This window comes from Colletotrichum chrysophilum (assembly GCF_026319265.1).
Source record: "Colletotrichum chrysophilum strain AFK26 chromosome Unknown scaffold_5, whole genome shotgun sequence".
In the NCBI taxonomy this organism is placed as follows: Eukaryota; Fungi; Ascomycota; class Sordariomycetes; order Glomerellales; family Glomerellaceae; genus Colletotrichum; species Colletotrichum chrysophilum.
The window spans coordinates 265,675-278,763 of NW_026517292.1; the positions used below are offsets into that span (position 1 = coordinate 265,675).

Consider the following 13,089-nt stretch of genomic DNA (forward strand, 5'->3'; position numbering starts at 1 on the left):
TACAGATACTGCAACACAGGTTACGGGAATAAGGTACAGAGTTTCCCTCAAGATAGAAGACCAAGAAAAAGACAATTTAGAGCCCGCAGCCGCAGACCCGGGGCAGGACTGCAGGTAGAGAGTGAGAGAATAAGAGAGTCTCATGTGTTGGCACAGTACAGGAATTCATGCAGTGTCGCCGATAATACGTACACACATACACTGCGAGAAGGCTAACAGAGAAACCCCCCTGGATCCCTCTTTCGAAAGCCATGAACGAGTAATTGCGACAAGTTCGTTTGGTGTCACCGGGCGGGCTAAAACTTGGAGAAACGCGACGGGTGTCTGGGATGAGATGTCTTTTTTGCAAAGAGGGCCGTTTTACGTTTTGAATTATGGGATGGGGGTAAATAGGTTGAGACGGGGGACACACACACACACACACACACACCCGACCCAACCCACTCACTCACACGCCTTCGCTCTTTCGCGTCAACCGATTTCTGTTACTGGCGCGAACAAGAGAACCCTGACGAGAGGAGAATGGTTTGTAAGCAAGTAGCATCTTGGGTTTAAGGGAGGTATTTGTGAAAGATCACGTCACACGGTGCAGAGAGGAGAAAAATAAAGGCTGGTAGAGGCGGTGGTTGAAGAAGCGCTCCGGCACCAGCAGGTATCACAGCGAACTCGAACGTCTAGAATAACGAGGATAGGGAACCATGATGCCATTCTGGCTCTGGACTTGGACCGTCTTTGCCCTCTCGTGGAACCATTGCCCACGCCTGCTACTACCCGGCAAAAACGAATGATTCTAAGACAACAGGAAGGCGTGAACCCTCGCACCCTCCCTCTCCCCGGCTTCGGCATTTGAAGGCGTATGGTGGTGTTCTATGCAGCGCGCCCGAATTAGGCCCGCAGGAGGAAAAAGCTGGAGAGCATATGTCATTGATGGTGTCTTGTCTTGACAGAGGTATGTGCGCCGGACATGTTTCTGGTTTCTCTGCACCACAGCTTCGGATCCTTGTTTGTATGTATATGTGTGTGTGTGTGTGTGTGTGTGTGGATGACCCAGTGAGGAGGGCGTCGGCGAGGATAGCTGAGCTGAGAATTCCTTTGGGGGGCCATGGAGGTTTCATGAGGCTTGGTGGGTTAAGGAACGACTGGGCAATCGTGGGATGAGAAGGCCCGGCTCTGCTCGGGGAACCCTTGTTTAAAGGCACGGGTTCGTGCAGCTTCTCTTTCTCGACATGGCGTTGCATGCCTATGCCTGTGACGGCGGAGGGCAAAGGTCAAGTCATCCCTTCCCATGTAGGGGCGGCGGTACGTGTGTCTCGACGTCTGCGCCCCCGTTGATTCTCGGCGTGGAGATATCAAGGAATGCTTCAGCCTCAACCGTTGTAGAAAGAAGACAGACGAGACGGGGCCTGTGTGTGTATGTGTGTGAGAAAGATAGAGCAGCAGAGATGAAAGGCTGCAAGTGCAAGCGCTGTTGCATGCGCATGGAGGCTCCCGGCTTGCATGGCTGACGATAAACACGTGCAGGACGCAGGTAGAGATCCGGTGTGGTTGATGACGGCAGGCATCACATCTCACCTAGCCCATTTTCCTACCTGTTTGCCCTTTCTGCGTAGGAGCTCTCCGACCGGGGTGGGTTTTCCTCATGTCGTGCGACCGGCGACCAAACGTCTTGAAGCTTCGATGAGGCAGGACGGTCAACGCACGCCGCGACATGGTATAGGGGAATACGAGATGGTTGGATGGGAATGGGTGATCTGGGACATGTCGTCCAACGGTAGACAGCAGTGAACGCGACCAACCAAGGGACCAACCAACCATACAGTCAACCACTCAGCCAGTTCACAGCCTCACTACCACCAGTGAATTCGACAGAAGCTTCCTTACCCTTTACACTTCCATTATGTGTCGCGTTACATGGCAGCAGCGGCAGTCCACTGGCGAATTGGACCAGCTGATGGGGGCGGTAAGAGAGGATGGCAAATCGAGATGGTGTGGCTGACATGCGAGATGGCTTTCGATTGGTATGTCCCTGGCGGATTTCGAAGGTGTACCCAGCTGGCAGACTTGACATTTACTCTTTGGCGATGAGTTTCTCTTCCCTTGCGTGCCGTGTCTCACAGAGTGAAGGCTGGTTGCTACTTTGCCCACCGTACGTTGCAGCGCTATTGAGAGAAAGAACCTGGACCAGGCTCGATGTGGGCAAACGGAACAATCACGCGTGGTAAAAAGGTTCCCCGTGGCCTTCTGGATGAGTCTGTGATCACGGCCGATCATTGGCTTCTTGTCGAATTGCGGGCGGCGGTGGCTCACTTTGCCATGAGCAGAACCGAAGTATGCGGGTGAATTATTTACAGCCAGACAGGCAAACATTGCCAAAAACAAGCATGGGCTCTCGCCGCCTGTGCCGCAGGAGTGCGTGATGAAAACGAGAGAGTGTGTGTCTCGAGAGGCGTTTTCCCATGCCGGCGGCTTGGGTATCTGTACAGTAGAGGGTGAACCTTTCCGTCGGATTTGATATTTGGCGCAGTCAGTCATCTCGCAACGGGGCGAGGTGCGGATCTCTAGCTTCGCGTGGCGTCCCTGTCCATGCCTTCTTTGACAGGTTTGGTTGGTAATGAATCGGACGGTGGGTGTTTGGGGGATGAAGCAACTGTACGGATTCGCATCGCTTCGACGGTTAGTGATCCCTCTACTGCGTGGTAAGTTCTCTCTTCACTCTGGATATTGGATATTGGAGACCCCTCATCAGGAGCGTCGCGTTAGCAAAGGCATCGGATGATATTACGATGGGTCGAGAGGATGAATAAGAAGGCGCCTCTTTTACATATTCATAGACACGTCGTCCATTAGAGTTTGATTTTGGGGGCGGCCGTGATGGGCACCGGATGCGTCAGTGAGGAGGCACGATGGAATCAGATCATGAGGTGGATTCACGTTTTGCTCGCTTAAGCAAAATGCGGGTCGAAGTTGCTTCTGGAGTGGGTTCGTGAGGGAGGATGGGTTGCAAGGCAGGAAGCAGGGGGGATGCAGGTACAGTGTCGATACTGTTTAGCCGGCTGGCACTGGCAAGGGCCGCAACGCAAGGCTCTCTGGTCTGGTCTGGTCTGAACTGAACGAGCAGGAGAGGCTGATTGGGCGGGTAGACGAACGTGCGAGGACAGGGCAGGTTCTGGCAGGTGGGGGCAGTTGGAGGTGGGGACCGCCCGAGCAATCCCGTCGGGTGTCAAGGTCCAGGGCAGTCACAGTGTGATGGATCTGGATGGCGGCTTCCTCATCTCTCCTCCCCCTCTCCTCCCCCTCAAGGGCCAATGGGGACAAAAGGCGAAGGCGCGAAGTCCCAGACGGGAGGTCGTGCTCCTTTGGAGTAACCCGCCTTACATAAGGTAAAATGGACCCACCTTTTGGTGATTCACTGCCCGGTTTCCATCTCAGGGCAGCAGTTCACTTCCTGTTCCGCGTCGGTTGGCTTGGGACGCTCAGGCCGCCGGGTGAGCGACGATTCCCGTAGCGCATCCGTTCCGTCTTTATGTCTCCCGTCCAGCTCCAGTTCCCAGAATTCGCAGTGCTCCACCAAACTCCACTGGCCACCCATTCATTGCCAACTGGGGCATTGCAGCGACAAAACTCCCCCCAAATTCAGGGAGTTTGCAGCTCCCTCGACAGGGCAAGGCACCCAGGCCCATGGCAAGGCCCTTGACCACTGCTTCGTCGCTGGGTCGCTGGGCCGCTTGCCCGCTGCGCTGCCCGCTGGCGTTGCCTGTGTTGGGACTTGGGACGGTTCTCGTTCACGTTGGGTGCAAGAGAGTGGGGAGGCTGACGGAGAAGGCACTGCTTTGGGGGATTTTTTTTTATTACTGTGATAGGCGGACAAGGCCACGCTCAAACGTCAGCACCACACCTGCGACAGGCCGGGCTGCCAATAGCATGTCATCACCTCCCCCGTCCCTTGGAGATGGCAGTTACCCGATGCTATGGATTGCATAACGAATCCAAGACACCTCCTCACACACTCTGACCACTCACCTCGTCCCATTTTCTCACTCAGCACACCCGGAGCTGCGGTACTGGAGTCTGGAGTCTGTAGTCAGGCTCCTCTCAGTCCAGTCTCCCCTCTTCGACACAGTGGACAAAGCGCCGCCGTTCATCCATGTCTGCGGTACCGTACGCATGCTGGAAGTGGCAAACACACCCAGACTCGGGATCTGATGCCAGCTGCTTTCATTTCACTCAGATCCCGACGAGACGTTTCCCTCACAATCCTCGCTAGCTCCCTCCCGCCGCCTGCCCTTCCCTGCCTCCACGCCCTAAGCACGAGGCTGCCAACAATACCTTACGGATACGCTGTGGCTGTCTCTCTTCTCTCCTCCTTCTTTCACGCTTCTCTCACACCCGTCATAAGATCACACGTCTGGAATGGCACTTAGGATTCGCGGCTGCAGCGCATTGCATTGGCATTCCATCCCCAAAGCGCCGCCCGGTCGAAGCCCGAGAGAGAGAGAGAAAAAAGACGGGATGAATCTCTTCCAGGGCCTTGGCAACTTAAACGTTCGGTCCCGACATATCCACTCGTCTCCGCAATGCTACGACATCGCGGCGCGGAATTGATGGTACGGATGCATTGAGACGACACAGTCAGAAGCACACGATAATGCAGAGTACCAGGGCAGACAAGCCAAATCGTGTGCTCGTCAAGTCAAGTCAACCCCAGCCCGGATTGTGTGTGATTCGTTGGCAAGCATCTGCATTGCCGATCCAGCCTGGGTATCAATTGTGCAACGACGACGCTTCACAACGCCGCAACATTCATCGAGCCTTGGCTCCATTTCCTCCAGCATTCAACATGGGAAACGATCAACCCCACCCGAGCGTGGTCGAGACTCTCAACCTTACGAGTGCTACCCGCCAGCCCGCGACGCTCATAGATCCACGGCCGTACATACTTGTCCGTTCAAAAGCCCATCTGGCACGGAGTACTTGTCCTGGTACGTTGGCTCAAATCGTCCCTCATTCCCGTCTGCCCGTCCCCCACAGCCCCCCGTCTGCCCTGACCCTGACACTGGACCATTCTCATTTTGACCTCTTAGCCCGGCCAATACCAATATAAATAAATCTCCTGTGTGGGGTCTAGGGGATTCGGTAGATGCTGATCACTCGGAATCGTCCTTGCCCAGGAGCGTAACTGATTCAGTCTTCTTCGGACACTCCTTGTTGGCTTAATCGCGTTTTTCAAGCCTTGAGGAATCCAGAGAGCACTATCAAAGGGATACCAAGAAGCGGCGCCCGGCCGAGAAGCTCGGGTGGCTACCCGCTACAGCCAACAAGGTCACGCGTTATCGGTATTCACGACAACTTGTGAGATCCGTCAGAAACTCTATTCTGTGCCCTATGACGAGCGTCACGGACACGAGGCGCGACACCCACGTCGGCGGTCGTCCTAGATTCCTAGTTTCCAAGTGCGAACGAAAAATCCCATTTCTCTTCGCATGAGAACCGGGAACGGCTGCTCGGGTGCTACGGCGTTTCTCTGGGCCCCGATAGATGTTGTTTCTAAACTTTGGCCGACTCAGACCGGAGCCAAGCCTAATCTGAAGCAGAGGAGAAGATATGACGTCCGGATGCTGGGGTTTGGCCTTTTTGCGGGCTGTGCCGATGAGACGGATACTGCTTACCGCAGCAAGGGGATTTCAGCTCTTCAGACCCCGTCGTACAGGGTCTGCTGTCCACCGAGGGGGGGAAAGTAGAAAATTGAGGGCAAGGCCATCCGATGCCTTGCAGGCGCACTTTACAGGACGCCCGTTTTGAGCACCATGGATCGACTTTCCCCTCTTCAAGGTTCCAGCAGACGTCTCTTGTTGGTGCGGTAGGCAAGCAGGCCAAAACGGACCTTCATCTCGTTGCCCATGCTGCTGTACGCAAATCCTCCTAGCCTTGTCGTTCTCCTCAGAGATGAATGGACAAGGAACGAAGGTGCTTGATTTCATTTTGGCGCTCGCATATCAGAAGAGCTTGTTTCCTACCGACGAGGCCGTGAGGAGATCTGGCCACCACAGACTTGAGCCTCTCGACACGCAGATCTTGCATCTCGACGGCTCGGCACATGAATTTAGTGCATGGTAGAAGCCGCACCGAGTGGTGACTTGCCGACTGGGTGAGACGGTTCACGTGCACCGAACAATGGCAGCGGCTTTCTTATTGCCGCCCTCTGGGCTGCATATCAAGAACGCACATTGAAAACAGCATACATCTGGCGAATGTCTGCAGCAGCCAGAGTACGGGTGGAACGGTTTGGAAGTCGAACAATCCAGCCGACGCAATGCCGCTGAAGCACGTCTCCATGTCCACGAGCAGATGCCTCGCAATGTGTGCGGAATGTCTCACAACGACGGGCGTTTTCTTCCACCTCCCTCGTCAGGTCAGTCGCATTTCGAACGATGGGAATCAGCACAGAAGGCATTCTGTAGGCTCAACCCATCTTACATAAGGCGGCAACTGTACTAAGTGTCCGTGTGGCACCCACTACCCATCAGAGGCAACAAGCATATCTTTTCCCATACCCTTGGATGTGGGCCGGACTTTCGCACTGTGACTTGGACGCAACCCAACGGGCAGGGCTCGTCTCCAGAATCTCATCTCCCATTGGCAGCGGTTCTGGAGATGCTGGCATCTGGGCACTTCCGGCTTGGATAGGTCCTGGGCATGGACCGGGGCATGGGATAGTGGTGTGGACAGGGGAGCGACGAAAGGGCTGGGACGGACGACGAGACGGGATTGGCCCTTCCGAGGTGGAAGTGGAGAGGGGTGGGATCGGGAATAACGAGTGATAGGCCGGGTCAATGAGATGAGCCACATCGCGCGAAGGCCGAGAGCGGTACGAGGCACGCACAAAGAACCCAAGGCGCATCGAGGGGACCGCAAGCTGCAGCTAACAGAAGGCGGCTGCAGATGGCGATGCAGCAGCAGGGACGGGGGCGTCACAGGAGAGAGATCCCTGGGCTTGCTGGCTGGCTGAACGGATGATGGATGGGCGGGTTTGGCGGGCGGTAGCCGGGCCCGCGTACGCAGGTGGCCAGTCCAGAGAGGGACGAGTCCTTTTTTATCCTCGCCTGGTTGGTTCTGTGCAGGCCTTCACTCTGAAGTGCTCTGGTGAATGGACAGAGAGGCCTGCCCGTCTCTCTTGGCTCCAGAGCATGTATCCGTAGCCGCGACGCAGATGGCCTGAGGCAAGTCCACACGAACAACAGCACAACTCGGATTCAGTCCGCCTGCTCGCAGGACGGGACCGCAGTGCCAGCAAAACCAGCCTAACAGGACTTGGAACGATGAGCCCGAGTCTCCGGCTCTTTGTACGTGTGCGTTTGGGTTTGGGTTTGGGTTCGCACTGGCAAGTGGGCAGCAGGCAGTGAGCACGCACGGGCAAAAGGGAATTTCATGGGGAGTGGAGGAGCAGCCCCAAAGCACCCGAGGACCTTTTGGCTGGGACACAGCCAACAGTTGCCCGGTACGCACGCTGGACGAACCACCCGGCTGGAAAAGGATGGTCAGTGATCATCGCTCAAGTCGCCTGGAATCAAGAATCAGCTAAACCTTCCAAATATCCTGGGTCTCGCAAAGGTATTGCGGCAGGCGTGGCGTTGGTCAGAAGCTCCAAAGGTTCCCCTACGCTCTTCGCGGCTCCAGATTCTTTGCCCGTATAGGTTTCGCTCCTAAAGTGCTGACCCTCCCCCCACCCTAGGGTGTGAGTAGCCTATTATTTATTTGAATTTCTTATATTAGTCTTAGTATACTACTTTATCCCTTAACTCCTTATCTTACCCTCTTTATACGATTTAAGTAATCAATAAAGCTTTTAGTAGAGTAGTTCTATAAATAGTATATTTATTACTTTAAAGAACTTTAGTAAACTTATACTTTATTTAATTTATCCCTTCTTATTAGTAACTCTTATAAGTATAAGAGAGAACTTATATTTCTTAACTTATTAGTTATAGTTTAGTTTATTTCTAGAAATTAATACTGAAAATAAATATACTAATAATATTTTTAGTATTAAGTTTAGTAGTATTTATAAAAAACTTTTATACTTTTTTTTTAATTATAGTTCTCATATATTTTTACTAATTATTAAAAAGTCAGTATATATAATACTCTCCAAATTAAAATTATTATTAAAGTTATGAAATTATTAATTTATCATTATATTATTCAATAAATAGAAAGTATTAATTATTTACTTTACTACTACTTTTTTTTTATGTAAAGTAAAGTATTTATAATTTTAGTAATTAAAGTTATTATAGTAAAAGAAAAGTTATTTATATTTTATTTACTCTATTTTTATTTCTCTGAAGACTTCTATATTTTCTAGTACTAAGTATAGTACCTCTATACTTATACCTTAGGTTATATCTATTAGGGTTACTTAGTCCTTTTCCATATCTGTACCTTGCTGTATATTGTACCTCGGCTCCTGAAGTGCTGGCGCTGGAACGGACGGTGGCTTGTTGCTAACTCGATTGCGTCGGCTCATAATACCGATCTCCACCTCTTGCATTCGCAGTTGCTCACTGGACAGGAGACACGGGTTTCGAGCGAACCGCCAACAAGGGAATGGGGGAGCCAACCAGCGCTAAAAGCTCTAGCTTGTGTCTGGCTTGCCGGTCCCATGTGCGCACGACGAAGTGCAGCACAATTATGGACTAGCAGGTGTAGGTTCTGGGCTTCTGAGCTTCTGATTCTGGATCTAGCGTCCGCTGCCTTGTGCGCCCATCGTTTATCGCCGTCAGTTAGACGTGGAAGACCTCTCGCCCTCTCACTCTCTCGCGGTTCACGACATGGCGGACACTGGGTACGCACCAGATTGCAGAGAGATGAGCAGGAGTGGGAAGTACCGCAGCATCTGGACGCAGCATGCTCGCAGTCTGCCGATGTCCTGGGGGGCTCGCTTCCCACCCATTTCCACAGTATCACCGGTGTGGTCCTGTGTCCCCGCCCCCTGCCCGACGCTCAGTCTCTGCTGCTGGTCCCTGCCGCTTAACGAAGTCGTGCTTGCTCGCACTCTGCCCCCTGGCCATTCACGTCCTCATCCACCACGGGGACGCAGAGCTATTCCTGCCGCGTCGTCCTCTTCCGTCACCTCACAGCGATGGCCAGTGACGCCGCAATGGCATGTGGAGTTTTTGAGGCGCCGCCCACCGAACGATATCGACGTAGGTACGGATACGTTGAGTTGGCTTGATACGAAGTCCACCGAGGACAGGTATGTACTTATGGTTTATGGGCTGTCGGGCGGGGAGGCCGCTCACTACCTTGCTGTGCGTCCCGCGACAATACACCAAAATGTTTGTCGCACACAACCTTTGGTCCAGAGAAAACGACAGGGAGACAATTACGCATAGGTCATTCAGCAGCAGCAGCATGAGCAGGAGCAGGAGCAGGAGCAACAAGGCAGCGCAGCGCAGCCCGGAGCCAGGAGCGGCCGCCATCATTGTCAAATTTCGTCCCTACCAATTACCGCCGAGTCAGCTGGGCCCCAGTCCGAGGCGTTGGGTCCCTTTCTGAGTTCTGGTGCTGGCTCTGTTCTTCCTCTTCACACCCACCCCCCCCCCCTTGAGTTTACACTAGACCAGAGGCGATCGGGGCACTTTTCCAGATTCACAGTGTGCCAGAGAGACGGGAAATGTGAGGTCTCTGGGTGTCTGGGTTCACTCCAAGACCAAGTTTGGCAGTGCGCCAGTGTCATGCCAGCCCAGGCCAGGCCAAACCTAGCCAAACCCCACCCCTACCTACGGATACCTGGCCTTCCTCCCAGGTTTCCATGGTACACACTCACTCAGCACGTCCAGTGTGTGTCTCCCCAGTCCACAGTGAACGATACAGCTCTCACTGTCCTGGGGCCATCCATTATCCACTGGACCCAGTTTTCATCCCCTCCACCCATGTCCCCAGTCCTGCCATACTACCCATACCCGGTCGAGCCCGGTTCCCAGCCATCAGAGACTGACACCCCCCTCAAAGCCAATTGCGTTCCTTCGCTTCCCACTCTTTTCTATCCTGTCGTCCCACTCGCTCACCATCCGTCTTCCCCTTCATATCCCATCTCCCACCCACCGTTCCCCTTCTTCTCTTGGTCATCCACCACCGAGTCGTCTGCGATCCTCGACAACCGCTCCAACGCAGTCGTCGCCTTCGCCTCGTCTGGACAACGTTCCTTAACTCGACACATAGCCCCAACCACAACAAGAGCTTGACTGGATCAGTACGGAGTGGAGGATCGAAATAGGAACGCCGCCACTGCACCGTGCCGCCATCTATAAAGTGAGTTGCCTCCTGCCGCCTGGTGGAAGCAGCCCAGACGCCCTGCTGCGTTTCGGTCTACGGGGTTTCCCAGCTGCGCGGATTCTTATAAATCAGCACATCACGTCGTTGCCAACGCTTGGGCTGCTGCAGCCCCCATCGGTTGGAAAATAAATCCTAACGTCCTGCCAGTATCAGAGAACATCGCTTCATATCCCTCCAGCCGCATCGACTAAATTTCGCACCGACCATTTGACGACTTCGAGTCCATAAACCGCCACGATGATGTTCGCCGCACCACCGACGTCCATCGAGGACATCTCGGAAACTCGATCCCTGGTTGAGAGACGCACCCGCGGAGGAAGCTATTTCTTCTATGAAATGAACGTATTGCAACAGCCCGAGCGCGCACGCGCTTGTGGTTCCGGTTCCAAGTGTAAGACACCTTGACGATCTCGACCTCTCGGTTCTCATGAATTCTCTGCTAACCTTGTTGACCAGCTGCCGCCGATCGCCGCCCTGTCGACCCGCCTCCAGTTGTCCAATTGAAGGTGGCCAAGGGCCCAACTCCTAACAGAGAGGATGCGAAGGATGTTACCATGGCCTACAACGGCAACTTCTTTCTGTTTGCTGAACTTGCCCCGGCACGTCAAATTGCTCATGGTCGCGTCCAAACGCCGGCTGCCACCAGCAGTCAGACTCCTGTCTTGACCGGTATGCCTGTCTCCGGCATGGCCTATCTGGACCGCCCATCCGAGGCTGGTTATTTCCTCTTTCCAGACCTCTCAGTTCGCCACGAGGGCCGCTACGTATTAGCTTTCCACCTGTATGAGGAGATTAAAAATCCCGAAGACCGGGATCATGACAGCGATCCCGCCGAAGACGACCAGCCTTGCTTCAACTGGAGAATGCCCGTCAAATCCATCCCGTTTAGCGTTTACAGTGCCAAGAAGTTCACTGGACTGACTGAAAGCACGCACCTGAGCAAGACTATCTCAGAACAGGGCTGTCGTGTCCGTATCAGACGTGATGTCCGCATGAGACGTCGTGAAGGCAAGCCAGCGGGCAACGAATTCGAGAACAGCAACCCAGAGAACGAGTACAGAAACAGCAGGAGGACACAAACGCCAGAACTACGAAGCAACGCAGATCCATACCGCGCCAGATCAGTGAGCAACAGCAGCGAGCATCGCGCCGCGTACCCACAGGCACCTGCACCTGTGGTGCCAGAAAGGAGGCCGTCTGCCGTGGAGTCTTTCCAGCCGCCGCCTCCCCCTCCTCCACCTCACGTGGCTGGTGCTGCCCCGGCTTCAAACTCGTACCTCCGATTTGGAGATTCGTCGTCCAGCGCGCCGTACCCTCCCCAGCACGCTCAGCCCATGGCTCAGCCTCCTCCGCCCTCTCCCACGGCATCGTACTACTCCAACCAGCCTTCGCCGTACCACCAGGCCCCTAGCCACAGCTACTCTAGCAGACCTAGCTCACAATACGCCCCGAGCAACCCGCCCCCGACTCCCCATGGCTCGTACGACAGAAGAGGTTCCATGATGGTGCCCCAGTCTCCGTCCACCCACGTCCCCAGAGACGTCGACTACATGCGTCGCGACTCCGACCCGCGCAGAGACTCGTACTCTTACCCGCGTATGGCGCCCTTGGCCGACAACAGCAGGTCTTCTGTGGTCCTTCCTCCCCTTTCCAGTCTGCCTGCCCCGCCTCTGCCAGCTCACATGCTGCGTGGGAGCGACATCATCGAGGCCAGCCCCAACTTGCCTCCTCCTTTGGAGCTGGCTCGCGCCGGTTCCAAGCGTGGCTACTCGGACACCTTCCAGGACTACCAGCGCCCTCTGTATGACGGCCAGCGCCCGTCCGAACCTCATCACCGCGCACCCATGTACGGCCTTCGTGATGCCGAGAGCATGACTTACAAGCGTGCTGGCGGCACAACCGTGACCAAGCCGAATGGCAGCTACAGTGAGCAATAGATGAGGGCGGATGCATACAAATAACGGTGTTTTGACTACGACTAATGCGGACCGGGACTTTGGCTTATACAGCATGATCGGCACCAAGGGCGGGCGAGCACTTGGACTCGAGGCGTTTTCCGGCACCCCATGGCATTCGGAAGGATTTTTCAATTTTTTCTCACTCTTCGACTGTAAATATCACGGACTTCAACGTGGCGTTTTCGACACGCCTTTCATTTGTGTGTCCAAATCCATACACGGAAACCCTCATCACGTTGGCGATGTTCTCTTGGCATCACCTCCCCTTCCTCATTTCCTTTTTGTGTTTTTACAATCGTTTGGTTGATAGGGAATGGTTTGCGGCATGATTCAAATTGGATTACAAAAAGAAACGACTCAGGGCAATGAAGACGCGGACACACTTGATGTGGTTGTAATGTATCATCTGCTGGCCTGATTTCCTCTGTCAAAGGTTTTTGGGGTACTGTATCATTTTTTGGTCACGCGGCATGTACATGCTGCAGCAGTCACAGTTGGGTATCCTGCATAGGGAAATAGGGAATATCTTTTGAAACTTGATGCTCTCGATCTCCAATGTGAACCTAGTGCCAGTGAGATACGAAGTGTGGGGAGGATTTTGTTTCCCATCTGCCTGTGGTTCAGTGCTTCTGCAGTGGGTGAGGACGCTCGGTCTCCGGATCGTGCGGTGCCGCTGGAAGGACGTTAAGCTTGACGAGGCTGACTTGGACATGACAGCACCAGACGTAAGTAGATTTTCATTCAATCTACCTATCCGCTCCCTACCCAAGGCACCTCACCTTAAGGTAAGGTAGGT

General features: G+C 54.0%; 1 protein-coding gene across 1 annotated transcript; it reads left to right on the forward strand.

The window, feature by feature from the left end:
* Positions 1-10,572: 10,572 nt before the first annotated feature.
* On the forward strand, positions 10,573-12,272 carry COL26b_001181 (uncharacterized protein; the record flags this gene model as incomplete). Its single annotated transcript, XM_053174137.1, has 2 exons — positions 10,573-10,726; positions 10,792-12,272. 2 exons carry the CDS (start codon positions 10,573-10,575, stop codon positions 12,270-12,272), a joined length of 1,635 nt encoding a protein of 544 aa, XP_053041847.1.
* Positions 12,273-13,089: the final 817 nt, after the last annotated feature.